Raw genomic sequence first — 26,425 nt, forward strand, 5'->3', positions numbered from 1 at the left:
GCTCCCGTTTAAGCCGGCAGCTCCCCAACATGACATCACCATTTCTTTCTCCATCCTCCCCACCATGCCGATTCTGTGGTTGGGTCATCGCGGGCGGGCGTTGTACAGGGCAGGGGCGTTGCAATGTACAGCGGGCCTGGTTTGGCCAAAGTCCACCAACCATCACGGCCTTGACGTCATCAATGACCATGCATAGGGGGAAGCTGATGACCAACTGCCGGGTTCTCACTTGCTATAATACACCTGCTTCTTCATCCCAATGATCTCTCACTTTGCTAACCAGACTACCTCTTATCGCTGAATCTCACCAATACAATGGCTGGCCTCGTTCCCGAATCCGTCCAGAAAGTGGCACACGCCGCGCTCGGCTCCCGCGAGGGAGACAAGCTCAAGGACCTCGCCCACAACACCAAGGACATGACCGACAAGGACCGACTAACAACAGACTATGGCGTCAAGCAGAGTACAGCTGATGACTGGCTGAAGGCGGGTAGCAATGACAAGACAGGGCCACTCCTATTGGAGGACCCCTTTGCCCGCGAGAGGGTGAGTCGCCTGCCTCCTCATCCGGGGGGAATGATGGCACTAATTCTTTCAGATCATGAGATTTGACCACGAAAGGATCCCTGAGCGAGTGGTTCACGCCCGAGGCGCTGGTGCTTTTGGCAAGTTCCGAGTGTATGATGGCATCGATGAGTTTACCTCCGCGCCGGTCCTGACCGACACATCGCGCGAGACGCCTGTTTTTGTCCGTTTCTCTACTGTCCTGGGAAGCCGGGGCAGTATGGACACCGCACGTGACGTGCGTGGTTTTGCCGTCAAGTTCTACACCGAAGAAGGGAACTGGGACCTCGTGGGCAACGACATCCCTGTCTTCTTCATCCAGGACGCCATCAAGTTCCCCGACGTTATCCACGCCGGCAAGCCCGAGCCGCACAACGAGGTGCCCCAGGCACAGTCGGCCCACAACAACTTCTGGGACTTCCAGTTTAACCACACCGAAGCAACACACATGTTCATGTGGGCGGTAAGCCATCCCTCCATACCTACCGACCGTCTCTCATGATGTTTCAATTATTAACCTCACCAGATGAGTGACCGAGCTATCCCTCGTTCCTGGCGCATGATGCAGGGCTTTGGTGTCAACACGTTCACTTTGATCAATGCAAAGGGCGAGCGGCACTTTGTCAAGTTCACATGGACCCCCGAACTCGGCGTGCACTCGCTGGTGTGGGATGAGGCGCTCAAGCTCGGCGGCCAGGACCCCGACTTCCACCGCAAGGACCTCTGGGAAGCCATCGCAAACGGCGTGTTCCCCAAATGGAAGTTCGGCATCCAAGCCATCCCCGAAGCCGACGAACACAAGTTCGACTTTGACATCCTCGACGCCACCAAGGTCTGGCCCGAGGACCTCGTCCCGACCCGCTACATCGGCGAAATGGAACTCAACCGCAACCCCGACGAGTTCTTCACCCAGGTCGAGCAAATCGCCTTCTGCACCAGCCACATCGTCCCCGGCATCGGCTTCAGCGACGACCCGCTCCTCCAGGGCCGCAACTTCAGCTACTTCGACACGCAAATCTCCCGCCTCGGCGTCAACTTCGAAGAGCTCCCCATCAACCGCCCCACCTGCCCCGTCATGAACTTCAACCGCGACGGCGCCCTCCGCCACACCATCACCCGCTCCACCGTCAACTACTGGCCCAACCGCTTCTCCGCCTGCCCCCCCGCCACCGCCGCCGAAGGCGCCTACGTGGAGTACGCCCAAAAAGTCGCCGGCATCAAAGCCCGCCTGCGCAGCACCAAATTCCAAGACCACTTCAGCCAGGCCCAGCTCTTCTGGAACAGCATGACCCCGATCGAGAAACACCACATCATCGCCGCCTTCGCCTTCGAGCTCGACCACTGCGAGGACCCTGTCGTGTATTCCCGCATGGTCAACCGCCTCGCTGACATCGATTTCGCCCTCGCCCAGACCGTCGCGGAACGCGTCGGTGGGGATGTCCCCACGGAGCCGGGCCGGCCAAACCATGGTCGGCGCGCACCGGCGCTTAGTCAGATTGAGTTCCCGGGGGAGGCGCCGACGATCAAGTCGCGTCGCGTGGCGATCCTGGTCGCGGATGGGTACGATGCGGTGGCGTATGATGCGGCGTATGCTGCGCTGTCGGCGGCGATGGCCGTGCCGTTAGTGATTGGGCCGCGAAGGAGTAAGGTGGTGGCGGCGGATGGGAAGGCGTCGGTGCAACCGCATCATCATTTCGAGGGGTTCCGGTCGACGATGGTTGATGCGGTGTTTATCCCGGGGGGTGCGAAGGCGGTGGAGACGCTGGGAAAGAATGGGCGGGCGCTGCATTGGGTGAGGGAGGCGTTTGGCCATTTGAAGGTCATTGGGGCGACGGGCGAGGCTGTGGGGTTGGTGGAAAAGGCGATCGGGTTGCCGAGTGTCGCCGTGTCGGCGTCGGGTGAGGTGCAGGAGAGTTATGGGGTGGTAACGATCAAGGAGTTGAGGCCGGACAGTTTGGGCGAGGCGATCGCCATTGCGAAGGGTGCCACGGGATTCATGGAGAAGTTCTTCTATGGCATCTCGCAGCATCGTTGTTGGGAGAGGGAGCTGGCCGGGTTGAATGCCCAGGTTGCGTATTAGATTGGGCGATGGGGGGTGTCGATGAGGTCTTGTACCATGTGTGTGTTAGGGAGGACTAAAGTATGTTTGGCTGTACAAATGGTTATGTAGCGTATGATCCTGTTTCGTTATCCCGTCCATAAACTTATATCGTGTGTGTGATGGTCGTTCACGGCATTAGAAGTGCTACATCTCAGGGGTTTGTTGTTGCTAAAACTGCAAACATGTAGCCGCTGCCTTTAAGTCATGATGTGAGCTCTCGGGGTGACCGGGCCAGTTGTGAGGATTCCAATAAGGGGGGGTATGAGGTCTTCTAAAGCTGCAGGGGCTCGTTTGTGACGAGGAGGGAAGTTAGGAACAAACTTTTCTCTGCTGCATTATCTCTCTGGGCCCTTCGATACTACATGTATGTACGTCACTTAGTACACTCAAATTAGTGCCTCTGTCTTCTTTGCAAATGGGCTGGCGGGACCCATACTCGCCATTCGGAACATTTGTACCATGCGTACTAGCATTCGTGGGTTGGTTGAGTCAAATATCGTGTAACTAACGAGTTACACTACCTCAATTCGATGAAGCATCCTCCACAGTGTAACCTCGGAGATGATGGATGGATGTACAACGTCTCGTACAACCCATTGTTGATAAGCTATGGTGGGTACTAAGGGTTTTGAGCTTGCGTAAGAACACTGACAATGGTACTGTTCCACGGCATTGTTTGCGCCGACGAGCAGCATCGTAGACAAGGCTTTGATACGTTTCCCAATCAGTGACCGAGATCAATCTCGGATTCTGTGTTGCTAACGAGTAGCAGCCCAACCTTGAACTGCGTGTTTGGGTTGCTCGATGATGACCTGGCACCTCGCCATTCAGCCATCCCACACGGTAAATGCTTTGCAAGGCAAAGCCCTTTCACACAGTGATCGTATGACCAATTTGCAAACATGGGAAACAATTTTCGCAAGGGCCAAGGGGTACCCGCCGACGGGGGCCGATTCTCCACGGACCTCTGGCGCCAAAGGCCCTGTCACTGCGGACCCTCAGGACAAAAATGCCCTGCCGGGAAAGCCACCGAACAACACACCTTACTGACCCGGCGAGCATAATGGCTTGTTGGCATCACACAGCAGGAATATCGTGTGAGGGTGTCTCACGAGAACGGTCAGCATACATATGGTTAAAAATAGTCGAATAGGATGGTGTTTGCTGAAAGCTGTTGGGGTGGGCAGGTGCCTGGGAAGCCAAAGGATGGTAACAAAGAGGAGTAGGGATTGTGTACATAGCTATGATGTTCAGACGGAAAGAAAGCCATACAGGAGGGACTGGGAACTATATCAGCACGCCTTGCCTCCGCTACGTTAACCTCCTGACTCGTACATCACCCCATAATCCCCTGAATCACGTCGTTGGATACCTTGCTACAACATTTTATTATCCTGAGACTACCACCTCACAACTTAGACACAACATGGACCGAAAACAACACAAAGACGCTTGGGTCGCTACGCTGACCGAGGTGATGCCACTGACGGCCCTCGATTACACAGCGCCCCAAAACTACATGATGAAGGCTTTTGGCTTCCCCTTCCCAAAGAAATCATACGGCGACACAAAAGCTGCTGTGGAAGATCTCAAGGCTCGGCTTGCTCGGACTTTCTCACTGATTCCGGCCTTTGGAGGCCAGATGATCCATGCTCTGGCTGGTGAGCTGCCGAGACTTGTTTATTCCGGAAAGGAGCGAGACTCCAACCTGGATCACTTCCCCGACGAGGTGTTCAGTTTCCAAGTCCTCGACGCGACGCAATACCCCTGGACCTTCGACGGTCTCTCAAACCTCGGTGTTCCCGCATCAGCCATGAACAAAGACCTGCTCTGGCTGCTCCCCGCAAAAGGCCCAGCACCAGGCGACGCCTGCCACCCAGTCACCCTCCGCGTCTCCTTCATCCCCGGCGGCCTAATCCTCGGCTTCGCCTTCCACCACGGCATGATGGACGGCAGCAGCCTAGTCGACTTCCTCACGCTTTTCACTACCGGCACCCTCCCCCACCTCTCCACCCTCCCCCAACGCAAACAAGCCTTCACCGCCCTCACCCACCAGGCCGCCCACCTAATCTCCACCACCCCCAACCCAAACCCCTCTCCCCTCTCCGGCTACGACTTCACCACCCCCTCCACCCCGCCCACCCTCCCCCCCGCCATCGCCAAAATCTTCAGCTTCCCCGACTCCTTCGTCTGCGGCCTCCACACCGTCGCCCTCCGCCATCTCCGCGCCGCCCACGGCGCGGACGCATTCGTGTCCACTTCTGACATCGTCTGCGGGCTAGCCTGGGTGCACGTCACGCGCGCGCGGTTGCGGGCGGGGCGCGTGGCGGTGGGGGATATGACGCGGTTTGCGACGGCGGTGAGTGTGAGGGGTAGGTTGGGGGGTGTTGCTGGTGGTGGTGGTGGTGAGGGTGGTGATGGGGAGGAGGTTGTGGTGGGGGAGGGGGAGGGGTATATTGGGAATTTGTGGGTGCGGGCGCTGGCGGAGGTGACGGTGGGGGAGTTGGTTGGGTATCGCCCGAATAAGAGGCTGAAGAGGCCGGTGACGGTGGAACAGATTGCGGAGGCGGCGTGGTGTGTGCGGAAGGCGGTGACGGAGCTGTTGCGGCCGGAGGTGTTGAGGGGCCATCTGGCGCTGGCGGCGAGGGCGACGGATTTGGAGAGGGTTGTTCCTGGGGAGGGCGAGCGGGTCGCGTGGCCTGAGGTGGATGCTGCTGTGCGGAGGCGCATTGCAAGGCATCATACTGGGTTGGATGCTTCGGTGGGGGTTGGGCTTGGGGCTGATGTCGAGTTTCAGATTCCGGGTGTGAACGGGGGTGAGAAGACCAAAGCGACTTGGGTCCGGCGGGCGTATGTGGCGAATGACGGTGCCATGTGTTTACTACCGAGAAGGGGAGCGACGAAGGGAGATAGGGACTGGGAGATTTGGCTGGCGTTGAGGGAGGAAGACATGCGAGCTGTAGAGAGGCCGGGGGAGCTAGTGGCCTGGCTGTCGCGCCCAGCTGCTTGATGCCGGATGTAGTGTTCTCGGCGGGCTGCCCATAGCCTCATGGGCCGATGATGGCGCTGGGCGCTGCTCTCCAGGCGTTCATATGACAGACTACGCATCAGTCTAACACCCCGCGCCCGTAGCGTATTTTGATCTCTACTGTTTGTGAATCTGCGCGCCATGTGTTGTTCCGCAGAGAATCATAAATGTGAACATGCTAAAGGTTGCCAGTGGTGGCCAAGAACAGGTATCTCTGCATTGATCGAACAAGCCGGCGGAAAGTCAATCCCTGTACGTCCCCTTCAACAAAATCCAAGGATCGAAAAACCATATGAATACCTATGTATCATTCCTACTAGACTCATTGCCCCTTAAACCCCCGACCCACGTGATTCTCCGATCCCCATCGCTTGAAGTAAAACCCTGAGACAGCGCGTCATTTTTACAAATCAATTGAAGAGACTCGGACCCTTGCAAACAAACACGATGACATCTTGCCGGTACCCGACCTTAAGACCTCGTCGTTGGCATGTTGCAACGCCTCCACACAACAGTGTACTCCAGGGAAGTGTTGTTGACCCAGCCCGTTGGCCAATGAACGGGGATTGCAAAGCTTGTAGTCGAGGCGATAGCACTCGAGGTTGAGGACGAAGACGACTCAGAGACAGACGAGGGGGATGAAGATGGCTCGGAGGCGGATGAGAGGGACGAAGACGGTTTCACGGTGCCCTCGCAGGCTGCTACCGATGACTCGGTGGACGGTTCGGCGGCTGAAGACGAGTCCGGTGCCGACGAAGCGGTTTCAACGGTTTCTTGGGATGCTGTTGACGGTGACGGGGAGTCTGAAGAACTGGCAAGAGCTGTTGACGATGGTAGGCACGACCAGATGGTAACGTCTGAGTCGGTCGCCAGAACTGACGGGCCGGCGACAAGAAGTGTGGCCGCCAGGAGCAAAACGCGTTGGAGAAACTGCATGGTTGTAAATGGGCCGTTTGGCTTCTCAGGAGCAAGTAGATGTAAAGGCTGAAGGGCGCTTGGTAGGACGACGTGGATTGAGACACAATCACGTCAAAGATGGCGAGAAAGCCCTGGTCATTTATCCCCTTTCAAGGGATAGTTTCCGAATTCTAAATTTAGCACATTTTCCGAGGAACGGGACAGGTAGTATTGTTCTAAAGTGTCCCAATATCTAGACCTGGATTCCCCAGCTTCTGGCCCGGTAGCGACCACGAGAATACCCGGTTCAACACTGCTCTCTAAACCCGCGCCCAAATAGTTCCGAGACCCGTGAGATTGTGGTTCCGGGTCGGCGAATCATGTACGAACCCACAAAGAAGAAGTGCGGCTCTAAACCATTTCGAACCGCATTGGGTTTTCTTTCCGCGGTTGATATCGTAGGATTGGCAATGTTTCTATTTTAACTCTCCCCATTAGTTCCGATGCCCAAAGTAGCGTCTCACCACTTGCTTTCATTATCACACCATTGGAGTCACTGGGACTGAATCGGCAGTATTATGGCCCCCACTAGGCTCTCAAGATGGCTTACACCATATATCTAGGGTCGTACAACCGTGTGATCGCATTATGCTCATATTTCGCTCGCTTTTCTGAGCAAGTAATGGGTCCACGACCTTCTGAATCACCATGGCATCGCGGCCGTATTCAGGCGCCATGCCCTCCTGGACATGGAGCTTCTCCAATAAACCACGGCAAATGAACCGCTGGGCTTACCTGAATGGTTTTCGCCCCCCTTTGGGTTCCTCGGCAACTAGGAATGTGAATAACCTATCAGCAGATAGGAGAGTAAAGCGCCGTGTGCGTCTTGCCCGGTAAAGGCCCAGTCAAAAACAGCTGGTTGAACCATGAATCACAAATTCTAGCCCCTGAGAGGCGCCAGTTCCACAGGCGAGGAATCGTGGAAGCGTATTAACTGTCCATAGGAACCTAATGAATAGCAGAGAATTTGCAAATAATACTTCCCGAACTCAAACATAACGACATCCCATATTGCCACTGCAGCGTGGACTTGCTTTCTGTTCCCTGCACCCCTAGCCGTAATCAAAAAAGGACTCGTAAGTTAAAAATCAGGCATAAACCCACACCCATCACAACAACGCTCAACCCCGTTCCCCCCACCCCCTACATGTCCCAACCCAAACCCCCCTCCACCACCCCATCAAGCACAACCCAACAGCAACTTCGGCGCCGCGCTCGACGGTTCATCCCGCGCAACCTCCTCCTTGGGCGGCTCCTCCTCGTTGACATACTCGGTGTCGCCGGCGGGCCGGCTGGTCATCCAGCGCAGCAGCAGGAAGGCGTCGGGCGGGGGCGTCGGCCCGCGCAGGTCCAGCTGGCGTGATTGCCGCAGCACCAGCTTGTGCGCGTTGGTGTCGAAGTGCACTTGGGTGATGCGTGCCCATTGGTCGCGCTCAAGGGTGTAGATGAGGCTCTGTTGTACAGGGGGGACGGGATGGTTAGTGGGTGGTTTGGTGGTAAGTGGTCTTGAGTTGGGGTGGGTTGGGGGTGGTGGGAAGTACCGGTTTGGTGTGGTGTCCGGTGTGTTGGCCCTTTTCCAGCCGAAATTTGACCAGCTGGATGGCGTAGTGAAGGTCACTGCGGAGGACCTTGTCGCCCGGGGGGTGGTTCGAATCGATGGCGAAGCAAGCGACGTGGGGTTTGGTTCTGTCGACGGGGAAGTAGACCGCCTCGGGTGAATACTCGCGCTCTACAAAGTCATCGGTCGCCGGGTCGAAGATTCTTAACCGACATAAGGGCAGGTCAAGTCCACTATGTTCCCTGATGGTGTATGGGTCAACTCTAGTCATTGTGATGTTAGTATCGGATGCCCACGGAGGTGGATTGTAGCAGATAAAAGCAGCTTACACCCAAGGTTCCCATAACTCTTTATCCATTTCGTACAGGTCATCGAGACAACCATTGAACCACTGCGCCTTGAGCTCTCCATACTGGCTTTCCGGCTGTTTATACCGTGCTTCTTCGAGCTTGTCCATCCATGACCACGATGCCCGGTTCGAAGCAGCTTCGTCGAGGAGCTCATCTGGCACCCAGGGTTGAAAGAAGCGCGTGTCGGAATCCCAAAAACTTTCGCTGTCGTCAACATCGAGCGGTTGCCCAAGGACAACGCCCAAAGAGTCCAATGTCGGTTGGTCAATGACACTCGCAATGGCCATATTATGAAACTTCGCCTTCATTTCCGCAATCTCGCGTAGTTGCTCTTGTTCAACCGCAATCCGACGGAGATCCTCCCTCGTCGTCGCTGACTTCGCTGGCATCGCGGAAGGGCGGAATGGAACAAGGCAATGAATGCAAAGTGTGGTGCAGCGGTGTTTAGAAGGTTGATAAGATTGATCTTCGCTTTCCAGAGTGTTGGGGGACAAACCGGAGAAGATTTCGGTGGTTTATGGACTTGCGATGCTGCTTTTTTGTTTTCAGCAATTGGCTGCCTCGCAACAACCGAGCAAATAAAAAGTGACAGCGCAGCGAAATGCGGGTATGATTGGTTGGTTGTATGTGGTCAGTGATCATTTATGCGGCCTTGGAATGGGGTTAGGTGTGTGGGCGTGATTGTCGGCCCAGTCCAGACATGAGCCAAGCAGATGTGCTGGCCAGGATCCATTACAATGATAAACAAACCAGAGCGAAAAGAGCATGGAATGGGAATGATAAAAAAAAAGCTGGAAAGGCCAGCTCCCAAACTGAATTTAATATCATAGTCTATGGTAGGTAGTCTATCAAACGCAAACGCAAAAGGAAAAAAAAAAAGCCAAAAACAAAAATGCAGAACGCGGAAACGAAGGAAACTGTGAGCCACAGGCCCAACAACCAACCGAAACCAACTTGAAATGTTGATTACTGGCGTCGGCCGCGATCGCCCGTGACCGACGAAGCACGACTACCACTGGTAGTCGAAGACGCACGACTAGCTGTTGCCGACGTGGAGCGGTGCCCGGTGGCAGACGAGGTGCGCTGACCCGTAGTCGATGGGGCACGACTACCAGCGATGCGATCACCGGTGGCGGACGGGGCGCGACTGCCAGCGGCGCCATCGTGACCGGCTGACGGGGCCCGCTTGCTCGCCTGGGATGAGGCGCGGCCGGTGGCGGACGGGGCACGACTGCCAGTGGCGCGATCACCGGTGGCGGACGGAGCACGGCTACCAGCGGTTGACGAGGGGCGATCAGTGGTGGCCGCCGGGGCACGGTAGCCTGTGGTCGATGGGCGGCGGGTGCCTATGACCAACGGGCCATGATGGCCGGTGGCCCACGCGCTGCGGCTGTTTGGAGGTGAGGCAGCCCTGTTACCGTATAGCTGAAGCATGAAGCCCAGAAGGCGACGAATGAAATTGCTCATGTTTGCCGGGTCGTCGGTTCTCCAGGGACCAAAACGGTGCATGACTAGGAACCCGTCAACCGTGGGAAGATCAAGGGCCGCAGTGGTTGATCGCGTCACTCGCCCAGTACCAGGCGCCTGACCGGAATTGCCCGAGTTGCTTCCGTTGCCACTTAGGCCTCCAGCGGTGCCGTCACGAGGTGCAAGTGTCGCTTTCACCCTACCCATGGCGTTTTCGGCAGCCTTGCTATCCCATCCTGAAATCCTTTGGATGCCTTTTTGGGCACGCTGCTTCAAGAACGTAGGGGAACCGAGCGTTTCTTCGAAGTCGTGTGCTAGCCTGGCTTGGGTGTGTTGCAAGGGCGCCGGATTTGCGATTTTCTCGCCCGGGGTCGTGCTCCTCCACGGAGCGTTGCGGATGTACTGCTCATAGCTGGGTCCATACTCCCCGATGATGATATAAATCTCATTCAGGTTTTGAGAAATCATCAGTCGTCTGTAGTATGCAACGTTAGCGAAGGATCCGTTCGGGGTAGATTACTTCGCCATGCTTACCTCTTCTTCCCGCTGTTCGAGTTCTGCAGAAGTCCTTCGTTGAGTGGGTGGCTGCAAATCCAGGCGGCCATCTCAGCGGCTTCTTGTCTCTCGGTGGAGATTTGGATCGACCTCCTGGGACCCGACTTGGCCTCGCAAATGGCCATGGGCTTTTCCCAACTGGGTCCAGCTTTTCCCCGACACAAGTAACCATCTACCCGTGCCTCCAACAACAACTTGTCCTCGACCTCGCGTGTGGCAGAGTTGAAAACGGGGACTTTCAGGTGCAAGGCCAGGCGGGGTGGGACCCAGTGCAAGTCAGGGAAATGCTTATGAAACTCCTGTGCGACTGCCTGCAGCAGCAGAAGCAGCGCCACATTCACATACGCTTCGTCGGCGGATGGAGGGTTTTCGGCGCCTCCCTTGGCGGCTGGGTGCGAGGTTGCCGCCGGCGTCCGGAAGCTATCAGGAGTGGGCTGAATTTGGCGGGGAGGTGTAGTCACGGTTGACGGCCCCCCGGAACCTTGCTCCCCAGCGGGTGTTGTCGGTCGGCCCCTTGCCTCCTCCTTCTCGGCTTGGGGTTCGTGGACTTTCGAGTTATCCGTCCCACTGCCCTTGGTGTGCATGGTAGCCATGACCTGCCAGTATCGGACCATGCTGAAATACCCGCATTCGGGTGAAGGATGTAAATAAGCTGAGGCCCCACCCTTTGTCTTGCCCTCTTCCAGGTACGTTGTCAGGTACGAGGACATGTTGTCCTCTGAAACCAACTCACGCGCAAGTTGGTCGTTGTGAGGGGATACAAATCCCTTGTAACCGGTTTGGTCGTTGTCTCGGTACAAATCCGCAAAGTCGTCAAGATGCTTGGCACCGTAACGGTACCAGATCGCGCGGAGGTGAAGGTACTCGGTGTGGGTGATGCTGGAACCTGAGTTGCTAAAGCCGCCTTGTGATACAGCCAGCTCGTTGAACCGACCCGGCAGCTTGACTTCAGCGCGGATTTCGTTGTTGTTCCGGATTTGATGGACCCATTTCTCAACGGTGAGGGCCACGTCGTTTTGCTTGCTGTCGGCCATGCCTGTGGACATTTATTTGAGTGGCAGAGAAACAAAATATGCTTGGAATGTGAGAATGATAGGTGTCGGATTGCAGTGTCGATCCAGATCTGACAGGTGCTGTTGTTCGAAAACTGAGACGCCAAAACGGGGAAACCTGTCCCTATTTATCTGACATCGTCTCTTGCAATCCTCTCATACAATACCTCAGTATTGGCCGCGCTGTTGTTGAGAATGACACCTGTAGTTGGTTTCTAATCGACTTTGTCGTCGTTTTGCCGCGTGAAACAAGGTCAGCCATCAACCGGACCAACATGGCCATGAAGAACAACGCTTTCCGGGCCACCTCAGGCTCCGACGTTCACATTGGGCTCATCCCATACTCACCTTAGCGGCTGGACAATGGGCTTGGAGGCGGCACAGTTGACCACCCATAGGCCCCAAGGGTGGCCCGGCCTGCGGCGTGGAGCTCAACTTCAGACAGTCGATGTTGGGGGGATCGACCAACTCAGTATCGCTAGGTCGGGTTTCTGGACTGGCTCCTGAATTGGGGTAGGGAGGTGCTTCACGCCCAGACCATCAGCGGCGTTTGACCGCCATGTACCTATATGTTATTGTGATTGAAACTCTGGTTCGCGAGGGGGGGGAGGGAGAGGAGGGGGGGAGGAGAGGGGGTTGTGAGTTGTGAGTTGTCAATACTACCTCTGGGGCTTTTCGACCGTAATCCCCAATGCCATCCATGGTTTGTCAGTTGCAACTTGCCACCTTGAACTGGTCCCGGCGGTGCCATCTCCTCGTTTGTGCGTGAGCAGGCTGCGCCGTGAGCGGTTGGTGCGTTGCTTCCAAGCCCTTCTGTGCATGTACTACGTGTTTCAGAGCGAGACAATAGGCCAACATCAAGCACTCAAATAACGACCATGGTGGCCTGCAAGGTTTTGGGCAGTCTCAGCTCGAGACCTTTCCTGTAAGAAACACGAGGCGGCGAGCCATGCCACCATGGCTAAATTTAGAGGCTTTGTTGGTTGGGTTGCCGTCCCAAAGCCTCGGGACCAAGCAACGCATTGGATTGGATGGTGCCCACAACGCCTTCACTATTAGCCCACGTTGGAGTTTGAAGTTGGGGCGTGTGCGGGCCCGTGGCGGGGGCGAGTTGTTTGAGACAAAACTGCTGGAGTTGGAGGGACCATGGAGGGCCAGGAGAACCAGGAGAACGCTAAGTTTTCCTTCAGCTCAGGGGCGGGTCACCACTCGCGGGTGATTTAACCCAAAGGCCCAGTATCGTCCCTCAATCTCCCATCAACTCGCAAGGAACCCACGTGCCAAAAACCATTGAAACAAAGAAAGCTGGAAGTTGATCGCACCCGGGCTGAAGCCAATCGAAAGTGTGCCATTTCGAGTTGGCTGCTTTAAGAGACAGGAGATAGTACAAGGACGGAAGTCCGCTGACCTCTGATACATTGCTGCCCTATGCTTATATTTTACTATCAAGCGTTTAAACTCTGTTATTCTTAGTTATGGCACCGTGGAGCGGGTGGGTGGGTGGTCTGGTGTCTGGTTGTGGCTTGAGAGTGCCTATCACCAACCCTATTAGGTACCTGTAGCTGGGACCAACGATGGAAACTAACCCTTGACCCGGGCGCCGTGGAGTGGAATTCCGCTGCCGCCGCACAAATTTACAACGGCTATTTTGTAGTGATGACTTGTTAGTAGCGCTTCCCTGGATCCTATTCCCACCCCGGCCATACTTTGTTTGCCCCGTGAAGTTGGCGTTGTGGTTGGTTGTTGGAGAACTTGTAAGACGGGGGAACCTGCGTCCCTTCCAATCTCCCCGATACCCCTGTATGTATGTACAGCAGTTTTCATGCTGTTGATGATGATATTTGCAGCGGCCTTCTCGTCCACCTCGTCGTCAACTTCGTCGCGTGAAACGATTCAAGCCAGGCATCAACCGTGACAACATGGCCATGGTAAACAACTGTTTCTGGGCCGTCTCTGGTTCCAGCGTTCACCGTGTGTTGACTGCACGTGTGTTCATCTCAAATGCCCAAGCTCAGACCTACCCCCTGAGCCCAGTTCAAGCCTTGTGGAATTGGGAGCACTATGGTTGGTTGAATGGGCCTGTCAGACTGACCCACAGCCAGACGACTTCGGCTAGGGCGGATCCAGTCACTCTTCGTTCATGCATTTAAAGGGCTTCCTCGTCTTATTCACCAAACCCCACCCGGCTCGACAGTGAGTTCACCCCAACGACTGGACCTCTTCGCTTCAATTCGGATACCTAGGTATCTTCCGGAACTCTCTAATATGGCCCCTAACTATCAGTGGCTCAAAAGTAAGCTTCAATCAAACAAAGGCAAGATTCCACCGCCACCCTACCGCGACGAATGGTTCATCGTCCCATCATCAGCCCCGGCGAATTCTATGCCATCAAATTACGGCCCTTTTCAGACCCTACCATTGGAGATCCGGCAACAGATTCTAGGCCACGCATTCGGAAACCGAACGTTGCATGTTGACTTGACTTATGACCACCCCCTCATTCGCAAACGTACCAAATTCTGGGATCCATCGCAATACAAAAAGACCATTAAGTCTGCCTTAGCTCCCCATCGAGCGCCCTCCAACGCGGCAGTCGAGCCCGCTCATTGCGGATTTGGGACCCATCTCATCCGCGATACCTGGCAACCAAAACAATGGCAGTGGTTCAGCTGCGTGTGCCATCGCCCCGCAGTCCGCGAGGAAGAAGATGATGGGCCATCGACGCGGCAACCAAGAATTGAACCCCACGAGGATGGCTGCATTCCCCACCAGTCCGTTGACAAGAAATTATGGCGCGATCGGATCCAAACCGCTTGGTGTGAATCCACCGCCCACAATCCGCCACCGGCCGATGCGTGTTTCGTTGGTGTTATGGGATGGTTGTTGGCGTGTCGACAAGCGTGTGTTACGGCCTCTTACCTCTCTAATGACTCCAGGGGTACTCTGCTGACCCGTCCCCGAAGATACCACGAAGGAACCGATATCCTGTATCGCACCAACACATTCCACTTCGCCAGCCTGCCTCTGCTTCTCGACCTCCCACGTCTCATCCCACCAGCCCACCTCGCAGCCATCACTTCCGCCGAGCTACTCTGGACCTTCGTCGACCCCCGCGTCCTGGCCGACGAAACCATGAGGCAAATCTGGCGGGATTACATCGATTCCCCCAGCTCCTTTCCAGACCTCTCCTCCCCCAACAACGACTTCCACCGCCTCGCCGCCCAACTCCCAGCCTCCCTCCCAAACGTACGGCGACTCTACATCGCCTTGCAAACACACATACCCCCATGGGGGACCAGGAAGCTCCCACCGATCACCACCACCACACAAACAAGCACCACCACCCCCGCCCCCACCTCCACATCAACAAACACCACCACCCCCGCCCCCACGAGCGACTCATACTACGCCGCCCCCCCCATCTGCAACATCCGCGGCCTCGCCGCCATCGAACACGTCATCTTCGGCCCCATCGAGGATGCCTTCCGCCGCCTAGGCCCGGGGCCCGGCAAGGAATTCAGCCTGGCCGTGCAGCGCGGCGGGTGGGAGGTGTTCGCGCGGTGGCTGGAGAAGCGCGCGCCCGGGGGAGGTGGCTCGCGGCGGATCTTTGAGATCTTTAATGAGGCTGGGGAGGGGGGGGAGGAGGTGGTGTCGTATCGGGAGAGGGTGTGGAAGCCGCTTGCTGGTGGGGGGGTTGCGGGGGAGGAGGGGGGTGGGTATTGGTTGTGTCAGGGGTGGGATGATTTTGTGGGGTTGGGGACTTGCTATTGGGATTTTGATATTTGGGGGACGACGGGGATGAGGTGAGGGTTAAGGGGGGTTTGAAGGCGAGGGTGGGAGTGGGAGTTGGGTACATGTATGGGATGGGGGATATGGGTACCTATTGGCAGACAGGCAGGATTTGTCCCCTCATCAGATGACACCCCCTGGTACATGTACTTATCGCAGTATTCGTGCCGTTAATTCATGTCTACATACACCCGTCCGATTGAACACATTCGATTCATCCCTGACCATTTACACCCACCACCTGTACCGAGATTATGAATCCGTGTCGGTATCGTTCAAGAACGACCACTCTGGTAGCTCCGATCCAAAGCACCCCGTCATCCAAGGCAAGTTCGACACATAGTTGAACGTTTGGCGTCCCGTGTCCGCCAACGACTTGATCAACGTTCCATCATCCAGATCAATCGCCCACGCCATGACACCCCCTAGACAACGCTCATTGGCATACTTGACCTTCATGGCTAACGTCTCGGTGCTGTCCCAGGAGACCCACTGGTCATTGTCCCAAGTAACAATCTCGGCCGCCGCCGCGGTGTCCAGTTTGACCGTGGCGCCGTTCTTGATGATCTCGGTGATTTCGTGCGCCGACAGCACCCCCGGCGTGCCGGTGCACTCTCCGCCGCTGCCGCCCTCGCTGAACTCGCAGCCGGCATCTAAGCACCCCGGGTCCTTCATGGTGAAACTGCGTCCGTAGAACCCCAGACCCAGGTTGACGCGCTCTGGGTTGATGTTGTTACGCCACAGCAGCTTCAACGCCTCCTCGATCTCCGTGAGGTTGGTGTGTGCACGGGCATAGGGGCCCAGCGACTGCACGGACGAGTCCCAGACACCGTCTTCGGAGTGATCAGTCAGGGGCTACATTGACCAGTTGGTTGGATGGGGTACTTACGGATGTCGTAGGTCATCACGTTGTAAAAGTCGACGTACGGCTCGAGGCCTACGATGTCGAACCCGCGCAGGTACCAATATGATGCTGGGAGGGTGATCGAAACGCCCTTGGGGGTGCCGATTTGAGCAAGGCGCTGGCGGAGCCGTTTAAGGAATGTGACAAAGTTCTCAAAGTCTTCCTCAATACCGCCGCGGTCGTCAGCCACCGGATATTCCCAGTCTATATCGACGCCGTCGTAATTGTACTTCATCATGAAAGTCACCAAAGACTCGAAGAACTCGTCCTGGGCCGATTCTGACTTTGCCAGGTCTGAAAAAGTCGTCCTGTACGGCCCCGGGTCGTTCATTGCCCAGCCGCCAACTGCAATCCAGACCTCCAGGCCCGGCTGGCGGGCCTTTAGGTCGGAGACGTCGGGATACAGGGTGCCCGTCTTTTGATCCATAGGTTCCAAACGGAAGGTAGTGGGGTTGACGAGCGAGAATGAAAAGAAGATATGGCTGTAGTATCCCAGCGGTATCTTGCTTGGTGTCATGGTGCCGCAAGGCCGCTGCCAGTTCCAGCCCTCGTAGTAGCCAATGGTTCGCCCATTAGAGCTGTTCCGGCCGGGATCGCACTGAGGAGCGGACACGACCTCCCCGTTGCAGAAATCAGGGGCAGTGCCGCAGAAGCCATACTCGCTGCAGCAGACATTGAGAGGGCATGTGGAGGCGTTGGACCACTGCATTCCCCAGCCTGGATCGCACTCGCTCTTGTAGTGGCAAGTTGATGTGCATCCATCACCACAGAACTTGGGGCCCAGGCCGCACACTCCGTTGCCTTCTTCGTCTCTGCGAGGTCTTGTCAGTCAAGTCACAACACTGGATTCGGCTTAAAACTCACAAGGGGCCACAGCATCCCAATTCACACTTCCTGTCTTTAGTGCAGGTGTAATCTGGTTCGGTATCCGCTAGGATTCGAAATGTCGATGATGATGATCTCGGCCTGCTGGCATCGGCCTGGGCCTTGAATGCCTCCCTATGGCTTCTCGCCGCGAGAGTTGAGCCCGCCCAGAGCAGGATGCACCACAAGACGGCCTTCATGATGAACCACAGGCAACAAGTGGGATGTGTGCAGGAAGACGGGGAGGAAGCTGGAGAGAGAACGACGATGTGGTACGGGGCCCAGCATGAGATGCAAAAGCATGCCTTGACGGGGCAAAAGCTCGTGGAGTTCCTTGATGCCGTTCCCGGTTCACGGCACTAGGAACCCGCCTCCTTCCGATGGTAGGCTAGGCATTGCTTGGAAATCCCTCCTATACGCTTCCCCTTATTTCCGCAGTCGGCAGTACGCTGCCGGTGGTCAGCTCACCGACCGTGTCATCTCGGAGGTTGCGTTAGGATCTTACACGACTCATGTGATATTGAAAGATATTTCCCACCATTGCGCGCTAACTGGGCACATTGCTGCCGGTCATCCGTAGTGGGCTCACGATTCATAGGGGAAGTATCGGTACGGAACCGCCGGCCCACTGATTGCGGCGCGGACATTGTAACGTCGCACATCCTTCTTGATCCTCCCTGCATGTCAGCTCCACACGCGGACCCAGCCCTTGCTTAGCCGAGCCTACCGGATGGTAAATGCATCTAAGCGAGTAGATCCAGGGGGTCGATCACCACGATGGATTCATATCCGGACATAGGCATATTGTAGTGTTTCCTAAGCCAGGCAGTATGGTGGCATGGGACTTACCCAGTTCACCACCACCTCCCCATTCTCTCCTCGGCTACAGACCGCAGGTCCTGTGAGCCTCGTCACCACTTGTCCTCACCCTTTGTTGATTCTGTTCATACCATGCGGCTGTTGGTCCCCGTTCTTGCCGGTCTGGTGACTCAGACGGGCCATGTCCTAGCTGGAAGCCGTGGATTCCAGCCCGAAATCTCGAAATCCAGTCTTGACCGCCGTTACTATGTCATCAACACGGACCGTTCGGAAGGTGACCGGATGCCATGGCCAAATCGTCAGATACGCTACTGCTTTGTCGACGACGAGGCAGAACGAGCGCTCGACGACCTGATCGTAGCGGCGCACGACATCTGGCTGCGCAAGGGCCTGGGAAGCGAATTCACCATCTCCAAGGTCGGTAGAGCCGAGTGCACCGGCGACCATAGGTTCGACACGCTCATGGTCTACTGGAGCGGCGACAACGGCATGATGGCGACCTTTGAGGGTCTACCAAACGCCGATTCCATCATTCGTGGCTCCGAAAACCCCGAGGTCAGACCCAAGATGATACTGACAACGAGCGTGCGTATGGGCATGCTCAACCAGGAGCAGAACTTTGCCCACGAGCTGGGCCACGCCTGGGGTCTGTACCACGAGCACCAGAACCCGGCCTTCTGGAGCAAGGGAACCATCAAGAATGCCCTTGGCGGTACCGTGTTTGGTCCCGAAAACGGCGGCAACTGGAGATGCGAGAATCTGAAGGATTACCAGGACCGTTTGGGCGGCGGCGGTCTGGTGGTGCAGAATCCGAACAACCCCAACAACGGCGGCTTCGGCCCCCGGATCGGCGTCGAGGAACTGTGCAGGGACTACGACTTTGCGCGCAAGGGTCAGTTCAGCGCGAGAGACTACCTCCCCATGCCGAAGGCCATGGGTATCGCCACGTCGTCCGGCATGGGCGAAGATGACGTCGACTGGTCGTCTATCATGATCTGTATGTTCTACACCCGAAGCCTATCATCAGTCATTGCTACTTACTAACGCTTGCTAGACCCTTCGGGCGCAGGTGCCGTGGGCGATGCTAGCCCTGGCAACGACCACCGTTCGTATATCCTGACAAAGCCCAACGGTGACCCAATCCTCATCAATGATTCGCCTAGTCAGCGAGATATCGCGGCTATGCACAAGCTCTACGGGAGGAGCAAGTCTGCTAGGGCCAAGGATTTGTTGCAAAAGACTGGCGGCACGGTTACCTCCACTTTCAAGAAGCTGTTCCCCGAGAGCGCGGGCAATGCGGATGGTTCTGGCTGTCTGTAGCCCATATTTTGTGTAGCTCAGTTAGCAAAGCACCAAGGGGGTAAATGTGGGACTTGGAGGTGAAGGTTGAGAATGATATAGCGTTTCTCGACTTTTGGCCGCGAAGGGCGCAACAGTTCTAAGCATGGGGTGAGAGAATCTTGTGTTCTTGAACGGAATCTTCACCATTTACAAGAAGACCGTTCTTATAACCTACATGCAGGTATCAAACCACACTGAGTTCAATGTCTTCAAAGTTTGGCGGTCATGCTTCAAACTCAAGTGGGCTTACTCCCACATGTACGTACTTAAGGTAAGGTATTCAACGGTTCTGTCTAAATCCTTTACAAAGTGGCACTTCTTGTTACGAGGGCTGCTAAATATACGACATTCTTATTCTTCACTTGTAATACTCGTATCTCCCTGCATTACTGGCAAAGGTACCTATGCTACCACACCACCCATCCATCACCTATCCCTGTGTTAATCATTGCCGCCACAGCCGTCGGTGTACCCGCCAGCCTCCCGCACCGCCTTGTTATTCTTGAAGCACCGCGAACGAACCCAGATAGGTGTGTTAAAGTCAGCCTGCCACTCATTGCCATCCTCATCCGGCTCATCAAAGTACTTGAACCTCCACATGGTGAGCCCGCCGCCGATACAGCTCCGGGCTTTGGGCTCCAGCGTGTCCTGGCCCCAGTCATTCGACGCCCAACCCTTGCCCTTGATGACATAGCTGCTCCAGAAGCCGTGATACCAACCCTTACAGTTACCCCAAGCCTCCTTAGGCGGCGGGAACGGCCTGTTGTCACGTTTAGGGTTGACCTGGTAAGTAAAACGTCCGCGCTGCCACTCGCCGCCAAACTTCCAGTCCATAGGGTTGTCCGAGTCGTTGCCATCGCAGTTGTTGATGATGCCGCCGATGCTCTCCTTGCACTCGGCCTTGCTGAAGTCACCGCTGCCGATGCCGCCCTTGTTGAGCGTCACCTTGAACTCGGTCTCGTCGGGCGTGTCCTTGCCGTACGTCTCCGAGTGCGACCACCCGTTGACCTCGTCGCCCTCGTCCACGCCGTCGCAGAAGTCGTCCTTCTGGTCGTTGAGGAAGGGCTCGTTGGCGTAGGCCTTCCACCCCTCTTTTTGCCAGCACGTGAACTTGTCGACTGGCTCGCACGATGGCGCCGTCACGTCCAGGACCTCGGCGCGGAGGTCGATCAGCGTCTGCAGCGCCCAGGAGGCGATCGTGTAGTGGCCAAGCTCGTTGGGGTGGAAGTTCTTGGCGATGGAGTTGGGCAGCCCGATGCTGGGCGGCTGGATCTCGACATCCTTGTCGCCGGGACACTTGGGTGGGCTGGGGTTTCGGCGGTCCAGGAGGTGCCTTGCCTCGGCTTGGGGGTTGGCCGAGTGGTAAAGAAGAGAGTTGTAGATGTCCTCTAGCGCACGGCGATGGCGTTCTCGTTCAACAACTTCCGCCGTCCAGAGGGTTTCGTTGCTGTGGATTTCGTAGAGGGCATCTCTCCGCTTCAACTCGCTTCCACCTGTCCTCGTGTCCGGCTTGAAGAATTGCAGGTCTGGCTGCTTCGGATCCGGGTATGCACCCGACGAGGATGGATCGCAGAACTGTCCAGAAACGCCCTTTCTCGGCCAGAGATCCCAGTTGGAAAAGCCGATTTTGTACTTGTACTTGTCCTTGGCGTCGTCGACCACGCCCTTGATCAGGTCGTTGATTTTGACAACAAGACTGTTGAACGTCTTGCGGCGATCAATGGTGAGCTTCAGCCCATCGCTCCCGAGGAGGTTGAACAAGGTCCAGTCTTGGTTTTTTTCACAGTCATCAGTCTCCGTGTTGAACTGCGTTCATGTCAGTAAAAGAATCAAGCAGACAATGCCAGATGAAAACTTACGAATTGAGCATAGCCGTTGAAAACAACGATGCTATCATCGTTCATCTTGTCTTCCAGGGCCTCGAGCAGTTGCTCCAAGTTTGGCTTCAGGATTTTGTCCAAGTTGTCCTCTGCAATGGAAATAACGTCCGTGCAAGCCTCCTCGCCGTCAAACGGCCTGAAAACGCACTTTTCGATCATTGATGCCTATCTCAGTCAGAATCTCATTGCTTTGTTCCTGTTCTGGGTGTCAGCGTCTTACCAGACAAAGGTCGTTCCCTCCTGCAGTCATCACTACGAGATCCAGGTCTCCCTCCAACTCCTGAATCTGCTTGTAGATGCCGCCGGTTCTGTCGCCACTGCAAGCGACAAACTGGAAATCCTCCACCGATTCTCCGAGAGCATCGTTGATGATCATGGGGTAGGACGTGTCATATCTGGCGCAGTACCAGGTGTTGTCATCGGGCGACTCAGTTAGGAAGTTGCCCAGGGGTGATCCTGATCCGATTCCCGCCGTGAAGCTATCGCCAACAGCAGCCCATCGTTTAACCCAGCCAAAATCGCTAGGGTCGTCATCGCGTGGACGGATCTTCGGTTGCAGCGTACGCGAGGTGCTGGTATTGGCCACGCGGAAGACGGCAGCTTCAGCGGCTGGCCAAAGGGCATGAAGCCATCCAAGAACGAGAAGGCCCTTCATGGCGCACAACTTTGGTGCTGGGCAAGAAGGTTGATGGTACACAAGAGAAGGTGAGGAGATGGCAAAGCTGCCTCGCCGGGTCTGGGAAAGTTTAGGTTCGACCCTCAAAGATTTGCTCTTGGTGACTGCCACAGGGTGCCAGATACCACGAACCCCGGTATAGTGGCTCTATGGCCATAGACGGTCGATACATGCGGGATAGCCGGCCGATGGAACGTGACTTACCGAGCGGACATAATCCCCGGAACGAGTCGGACGTATGATTCATCTCACCTCATCCGATCCCACTCTGATCAGTCTGATGAGACGGCAAAATAGCCTCGGGACGGATATGCGGAAAAGGGGCACGCGATATCCGTCCGCGCCGCAATCCTCGTGGGCCGAGTAGGGCCGGAATACGCTGCTTCAATGGGTCACATTTCCACTGTCCCTGCTTATGGAACCTTTCTAGCGCATGAAGAGGCTTCATCTGGTGGGTTGGGGTTACATGGATTCGTCAATAGACTTGAAGTTACCCGATTAGGGAAATGATCGTCGCTGACCTGCTTGCCCTTGCAGACAACGGACGTCTGCGGTGAGGTTCTTTCACAACGGGGACGCTAAATCCTGTCATCCTTGGCTCGATGCTTGTGGGGAAGAAGCACTTATTGATCCCATGTACCCGTACCGGCTCCGCGTCGTCTGAACTTGTCATTGGAGGTCGCACAGCGGGAGGGAACCAGGGGCTCCCGACAGGTTAGCCCTATCAGGATGTCACCCCGGTCCCTGGGTCGATCTGCCTTGGGTCTAATTGCATTAAGGCATATAGAACCGGGCGGGCCTCCCTGCCCACCACGCACGAATATCGGCTGTCGGTCATCAGAAAGCTGACCATAGACGGTAACATCACCTGTTGCATTTTGGCATCGGTCCTACTAGTCCATCGCCTCGACTTTCGCTACCACATCGCGGGAGATTAAAATGAATCCTACCGGAAAACCGGGAACTCGGCTTTCGACGGTCATCGGTAGTCGCGGGAACCCCTTTCGATAGCTTGTTCGGTCAATGGCATCCGGTCCCGCTCGCACTGCGCGATTCTGAATCGCCCTATCTCTTGTTCCTTGTATGTTGTCTCCTGCTTCCGCCTTCACAGTAAAGGTGCTTAGGCTGACTTTTCTAACTGTCGTTGGTGCGGAACCACCAGTCCAAGTCTCCGTAACTGACATCTTCAGGGGCAACAGCCTCCCCTTTGACAACTGCGGTAAGTCCCTTTACCATGTCGACAGCTGGGGGTGAACTATTGCTCACTCAACTCAGAAACTTGAATGCGGCCTTGAGGATGGCGTTCGGCTCAAAGTACAGCGTGGTGATGCTGTGGGTGGCTCTGGGATCACTCCTCGTGCTACCCGGGCATGTCGCCGCCCAAGACACTTCACCGGGAGGGGACACATTTCCGGACACCGCATGGGACTGCAGTGGATGGCATACTGTTGTATCAGGAGATGATTGCTCAACCATCCAGAAGCAGTACAACATCACAGCGGACCAGTTTTTCAAATGGAATCCTTCCGTGTCAAAGGACTGCCTGACCAACTTCTGGCTCAAGAATGCATATTGCGTCAGGGTCGGCGCGCCAGGACCAACCATGGATGGCATCGCGCCTAACTGTAACAAGTGGCACACGGTTGTGGAGGGCGATGATTGTTCGACCATCGAGAAGCAGTACAACATTACCGCAGATCAGTTCTTCACATGGAACCCGGCGGTGTCAAAAGACTGCATCACCAACTTCTGGTTGAAAAGCTCTTACTGTGTGAGTTAACCGATCTTTATTGGGGATGGGGGTATTTTCACAGCCTCTTGTTTTACTGACTACAAGCAGGTCGGGATCAACAAGGATATCAATCCCAGCAGTTCTAGCACCCAAGGGTCGACAAAAACCACAACGAGTAGTGCCAGCAGCAGCACTAAAAGCGTGATAAAAACTTCAAGCCCCTATTCGACACGTGTCCCGGTCACCTCGTACAGCGAAAGTGCCCCTTACACAGCGACTGCGTTTCCCCCTCAGCACACTCAGCCTGGGCAACCTGGGAACTGTAACAGGTGGCACTGGGCGGCTCCCGGTGAAAGCTGTGAAGGCATTGTAAACCTTTATGGAGCTAGACTCACAGAGGAACAGCTGTGAGTGATTGACCGTTCCTGGACCAAGTATCCATCAGGCTAACGGGAGACGCCCCTCGCAGTCATGAGTACAACCCCACCCTCGGTGAGGACTGCAGTGGATTGTATTTTGGGTGGTATATCTGCATCGGTGTACAAGCCAAGGGCTCTTCCAGCATCGGCTGGTATACGAGCCAAGATGGCAATGCGTCGATTCCAGAGCCCACCGAGTTTGTCCGCCCCCCTGCGACCTACGTTCAGAACTTTACCGCCCAGCCTCAGCAGTCGGGTATCCCGGCGAGCTGCCAGAACTTTTACCAAGCTGAAAGTGTTAGTCCTCCAAAGAAGTGACCCGTGGTTCTCGAGACAACGGCCATGATTGCTAACCCGGAAGATAGGGAGACACATGCAACACCATCCTCGGGATTTACAACTACATCACCAAGGACCAATTCTTTGCGTGGAATCCAGCGCTTTCCAAAAATTGCAATGGACTCCTTTCCGGCGTCTACTACTGCGTCGCCAACTTTGCGGCCTCTGACCTGCCGATGCCGCCCACTTTGACGGCCAGCGCGTCCCCGACAGCCACCGGCACAACACAAGACTGCACAGCGTGGTACCTTGCCGTCGGCAACGACGATTGCGCGTCCATCGCCCTCTCATTCGGAACCTTTTCCGAGTCAGGTAGGCCCCGAGCACCAACGGCCCGGCCCTTGTATCATAGCAGGAAGCTCACAAAATAACCCCTTTTCCCCCAGATTTCATCTCCTGGAACCCCAACGTCCGCAGCGACTGCAGCAACCTCCGCCTCGACACCTACTACTGCGTCGCCACCCCCAGCACGCCCACCACTCGCACGGAACCCGCACCCACCACGCCCAGCGGCTCCCGGCCCACCCAAAGCGGCCTCACCGCCGACTGCACCCGCTTCTGGCTCGTCTCCCCCGACGATACATGCGCGTCCATCGCGTCCGCAGCGCGCATCTCCTCATCAACCCTGCATGCGTGGAACCCGGCGCTGGGCAGCGGCGACGATTGTTCCGGGCTCAAGCCCGATTACTACGTCTGCGTGTCGACGGACGCGGTGACGACTAACCCGGGGTCGACGGTTACCCTGCCGGGGGATGGGAGTGGGCCGACGAGGACGACGACGACGACGACGAGGCCGCCGGTGAGCTCCGCGTCTGCGACGGCGGGGCCGGGTGAGCCGGTCACGACGCCGTCGCCGGCTATTCCGGGGATGGTGGAGGGGTGTGTGAGGTTTTATTTTAGGGGGCCGGAGGCGGCGGATCTGTATTGCTATGATCTAGCGGCGGCGGCGGGTATTTCGCTTGAGTGAGTCCTCCGGTTTTGTCTTCCCCCACCCCCCCCCTCCCCCCCCCCTTTTTTTCTTTTCTTTTTGTAGCTTTCTGGCTTGGTGATGATGTGTCTGTCAAATGATGGGGTGGATAGAGAGGCTGACCTCTATGACCAGGGACTTTTACGCGTGGAATGCGGGCGTGAGGACGGACTGCGCGGGTCTGTGGGCTGATACATGGTATTGCATTGGGATCTCGGGGCCGCATACCACCATTTCGAGTGGGACGCCGAAGCCACCTGCTGCTACGGCGTGATGGAAAGCCGCTGGGTTGGTGGGATGTGACATGCGAAGGGTGTTGATATTAGTCTACCTTTCTATAGTGGGCCGTTGATTAGTAAATCGTCGTACTTCCTACTTCCTGTCGATGCCGTAGTGATTAGTGACATCAAGCTGCCCAAATGACAAAGCCCTGTGGAAGGTAGAGTACTACAACCGGTTGACATTGTGAACTTATGTCGTTTGGTCGACATGACTAATATGTGGGGAATGTCGGCGGTCGAAAAGGGGGTCTCAGATGATTACAACACGAACATGTGATGCGCAGAGAAACTACACAAGAGTATCCATCATTCATCGCACGGGAGAAGGGGTAGGGGAGATTTCTATGGTTGCTTAATATATGATTATATCAAGTAGTATCTAGTAGCTAACACATGGTACGTACATCAGAGAGTTCCTACTCTCATCTCAGGGTATACCCTGTTGCCTGGTATGGGGTTCTGCCGCGGCGAGGCAGCCGCGCTGGCGGCGACCGGCAGACTCGTTATACCATTCCCTCTGCGGTTAACGGAGTGGCCGCCCTCCTCACCTAACCGCGGCCGGCAGTACCTGAGGACGGGCCTACTGATGTAAGATACCGCCTAGCATTCTCCGAAATATAACATTACTGATTCTCAATAGGCCTATGCGCGTATCCTAAAGAAGTGGCGCTACAAAGTAACTTGGCGTCTTCGCGACGGGGATGATGGGTAGGTAATGTGGGAGACGGCAAAGAAATCTTGCCTGAAGAAGGTGTACCGGGCTCTTGTGGAGTCGGAAGGTG

At 55.9% G+C, this 26,425-nt stretch overlaps 10 protein-coding genes across 10 annotated transcripts; 5 read left to right on the forward strand and 5 right to left on the reverse strand.

The window, feature by feature from the left end:
* Positions 1-28: 28 nt before the first annotated feature.
* F5144DRAFT_159871 (catalase-like domain-containing protein) lies at positions 29-2,698 on the forward strand. The gene is made up of 3 exons (XM_066782521.1): positions 29-546; positions 599-1,027; positions 1,091-2,698. Exons 1-3 carry the CDS (start codon positions 316-318, stop codon positions 2,642-2,644), a joined length of 2,214 nt encoding a protein of 737 aa, XP_066644156.1. The 5' UTR covers positions 29-315; the 3' UTR covers positions 2,645-2,698.
* A 1,240-nt stretch (positions 2,699-3,938) lies between these two features.
* Positions 3,939-4,746, forward strand: F5144DRAFT_507876 (uncharacterized protein). The gene is made up of 2 exons (XM_066786495.1): positions 3,939-4,463; positions 4,516-4,746. Exons 1-2 carry the CDS (start codon positions 4,092-4,094, stop codon positions 4,579-4,581), a joined length of 438 nt encoding a protein of 145 aa, XP_066644157.1. The 5' UTR covers positions 3,939-4,091; the 3' UTR covers positions 4,582-4,746.
* A 1,237-nt stretch (positions 4,747-5,983) lies between these two features.
* F5144DRAFT_644102 (uncharacterized protein) lies at positions 5,984-6,629 on the reverse strand (the record flags this gene model as incomplete). Its single annotated transcript, XM_066792836.1, has 1 exon — positions 5,984-6,629. The coding sequence occupies one exon, from the start codon at positions 6,627-6,629 to the stop codon at positions 6,165-6,167; it is 465 nt and encodes a 154-aa protein (XP_066644158.1). The 3' UTR covers positions 5,984-6,164.
* A 1,156-nt stretch (positions 6,630-7,785) lies between these two features.
* Positions 7,786-9,145, reverse strand: F5144DRAFT_565689 (uncharacterized protein). Its single transcript, XM_066788506.1, has 3 exons — positions 8,538-9,145; positions 8,192-8,471; positions 7,786-8,103 (listed from the first exon to the last, which is right to left on the reverse strand). The coding sequence occupies exons 1-3, from the start codon at positions 8,945-8,947 to the stop codon at positions 7,831-7,833; spliced, it is 963 nt and encodes a 320-aa protein (XP_066644159.1). The 5' UTR covers positions 8,948-9,145; the 3' UTR covers positions 7,786-7,830.
* A 242-nt stretch (positions 9,146-9,387) lies between these two features.
* Positions 9,388-11,717, reverse strand: F5144DRAFT_565692 (uncharacterized protein). The gene is made up of 2 exons (XM_066788507.1): positions 10,560-11,717; positions 9,388-10,500 (listed from the first exon to the last, which is right to left on the reverse strand). Exons 1-2 carry the CDS (start codon positions 11,624-11,626, stop codon positions 9,525-9,527), a joined length of 2,043 nt encoding a protein of 680 aa, XP_066644160.1. The 5' UTR covers positions 11,627-11,717; the 3' UTR covers positions 9,388-9,524.
* A 2,056-nt stretch (positions 11,718-13,773) lies between these two features.
* F5144DRAFT_627994 (uncharacterized protein) lies at positions 13,774-15,624 on the forward strand (the record flags this gene model as incomplete). Its single annotated transcript, XM_066792314.1, has 3 exons — positions 13,774-14,532; positions 14,596-15,344; positions 15,581-15,624. Exons 1-3 carry the CDS (start codon positions 13,898-13,900, stop codon positions 15,622-15,624), a joined length of 1,428 nt encoding a protein of 475 aa, XP_066644161.1. The 5' UTR covers positions 13,774-13,897.
* F5144DRAFT_565695 (glycoside hydrolase superfamily) lies at positions 15,573-17,808 on the reverse strand. The gene is made up of 4 exons (XM_066788508.1): positions 17,695-17,808; positions 17,190-17,638; positions 16,311-17,137; positions 15,573-16,254 (listed from the first exon to the last, which is right to left on the reverse strand). The coding sequence occupies exons 2-4, from the start codon at positions 17,387-17,389 to the stop codon at positions 15,674-15,676; spliced, it is 1,608 nt and encodes a 535-aa protein (XP_066644162.1). The 5' UTR covers positions 17,390-17,638; positions 17,695-17,808; the 3' UTR covers positions 15,573-15,673.
* Positions 17,809-17,995: 187 nt separating this feature from the next.
* Positions 17,996-19,637, forward strand: F5144DRAFT_627996 (uncharacterized protein). Its single transcript, XM_066792315.1, has 2 exons — positions 17,996-19,005; positions 19,063-19,637. Exons 1-2 carry the CDS (start codon positions 18,141-18,143, stop codon positions 19,326-19,328), a joined length of 1,131 nt encoding a protein of 376 aa, XP_066644163.1. The 5' UTR covers positions 17,996-18,140; the 3' UTR covers positions 19,329-19,637.
* A 7-nt stretch (positions 19,638-19,644) lies between these two features.
* F5144DRAFT_159984 (SGNH hydrolase-type esterase domain-containing protein) lies at positions 19,645-22,021 on the reverse strand. The gene is made up of 3 exons (XM_066782523.1): positions 21,450-22,021; positions 21,209-21,394; positions 19,645-21,155 (listed from the first exon to the last, which is right to left on the reverse strand). Exons 1-3 carry the CDS (start codon positions 21,882-21,884, stop codon positions 19,791-19,793), a joined length of 1,986 nt encoding a protein of 661 aa, XP_066644164.1. The 5' UTR covers positions 21,885-22,021; the 3' UTR covers positions 19,645-19,790.
* A 1,211-nt stretch (positions 22,022-23,232) lies between these two features.
* F5144DRAFT_486821 (uncharacterized protein) lies at positions 23,233-25,636 on the forward strand (the record flags this gene model as incomplete). Its single annotated transcript, XM_066785572.1, has 6 exons — positions 23,233-23,676; positions 23,746-24,044; positions 24,107-24,353; positions 24,422-24,702; positions 24,813-25,358; positions 25,498-25,636. 6 exons carry the CDS (start codon positions 23,233-23,235, stop codon positions 25,634-25,636), a joined length of 1,956 nt encoding a protein of 651 aa, XP_066644165.1.
* Between the last annotated feature and the right edge of the window lie 789 nt (positions 25,637-26,425).

Source organism: Chaetomium tenue, assembly GCF_020726465.1.
Source record: "Chaetomium tenue strain MPI-SDFR-AT-0079 chromosome Unknown F5144scaffold_3, whole genome shotgun sequence".
NCBI lineage: Eukaryota > Fungi > Ascomycota > Sordariomycetes > Sordariales > Chaetomiaceae > Chaetomium > Chaetomium tenue.

Coding starts and splice junctions, on each gene's coding strand:
- F5144DRAFT_627996 (XM_066792315.1), top strand. CDS start 18,141: ATGCGGCTGTTGGTCCCCGTTCTTGCCGGTCTGGTGACTCAGACGGGC. Junction 19,006..19,062: donor CTGGTCGTCTATCATGATCT/GTATGTTCTACA, acceptor AACGCTTGCTAG/ACCCTTCGGGCGCAGGTGCC.
- F5144DRAFT_159984 (XM_066782523.1), bottom strand. CDS start 21,884: ATGAAGGGCCTTCTCGTTCTTGGATGGCTTCATGCCCTTTGGCCAGCC. Junction 21,395..21,449: donor GAGGGAACGACCTTTGTCTG/GTAAGACGCTGA, acceptor TGACTGAGATAG/GCATCAATGATCGAAAAGTG. Junction 21,156..21,208: donor TCAACGGCTATGCTCAATTC/GTAAGTTTTCAT, acceptor ACATGAACGCAG/TTCAACACGGAGACTGATGA.
- F5144DRAFT_159871 (XM_066782521.1), top strand. CDS start 316: ATGGCTGGCCTCGTTCCCGAATCCGTCCAGAAAGTGGCACACGCCGCG. Junction 547..598: donor ACCCCTTTGCCCGCGAGAGG/GTGAGTCGCCTG, acceptor TAATTCTTTCAG/ATCATGAGATTTGACCACGA. Junction 1,028..1,090: donor CACACATGTTCATGTGGGCG/GTAAGCCATCCC, acceptor TAACCTCACCAG/ATGAGTGACCGAGCTATCCC.
- F5144DRAFT_565692 (XM_066788507.1), bottom strand. CDS start 11,626: ATGTCCACAGGCATGGCCGACAGCAAGCAAAACGACGTGGCCCTCACC. Junction 10,501..10,559: donor TCGAACAGCGGGAAGAAGAG/GTAAGCATGGCG, acceptor TGCATACTACAG/ACGACTGATGATTTCTCAAA.
- F5144DRAFT_565695 (XM_066788508.1), bottom strand. CDS start 17,389: ATGAAGGCCGTCTTGTGGTGCATCCTGCTCTGGGCGGGCTCAACTCTC. Junction 17,138..17,189: donor TTGGGATGCTGTGGCCCCTT/GTGAGTTTTAAG, acceptor AAGACCTCGCAG/AGACGAAGAAGGCAACGGAG. Junction 16,255..16,310: donor CGTGATGACCTACGACATCC/GTAAGTACCCCA, acceptor ATCACTCCGAAG/ACGGTGTCTGGGACTCGTCC.
- F5144DRAFT_507876 (XM_066786495.1), top strand. CDS start 4,092: ATGGACCGAAAACAACACAAAGACGCTTGGGTCGCTACGCTGACCGAG. Junction 4,464..4,515: donor ACGGTCTCTCAAACCTCGGT/GTTCCCGCATCA, acceptor TCCCCGCAAAAG/GCCCAGCACCAGGCGACGCC.
- F5144DRAFT_565689 (XM_066788506.1), bottom strand. CDS start 8,947: ATGCCAGCGAAGTCAGCGACGACGAGGGAGGATCTCCGTCGGATTGCG. Junction 8,472..8,537: donor GAGTTATGGGAACCTTGGGT/GTAAGCTGCTTT, acceptor CACAATGACTAG/AGTTGACCCATACACCATCA. Junction 8,104..8,191: donor CCGGACACCACACCAAACCG/GTACTTCCCACC, acceptor CCTGTACAACAG/AGCCTCATCTACACCCTTGA.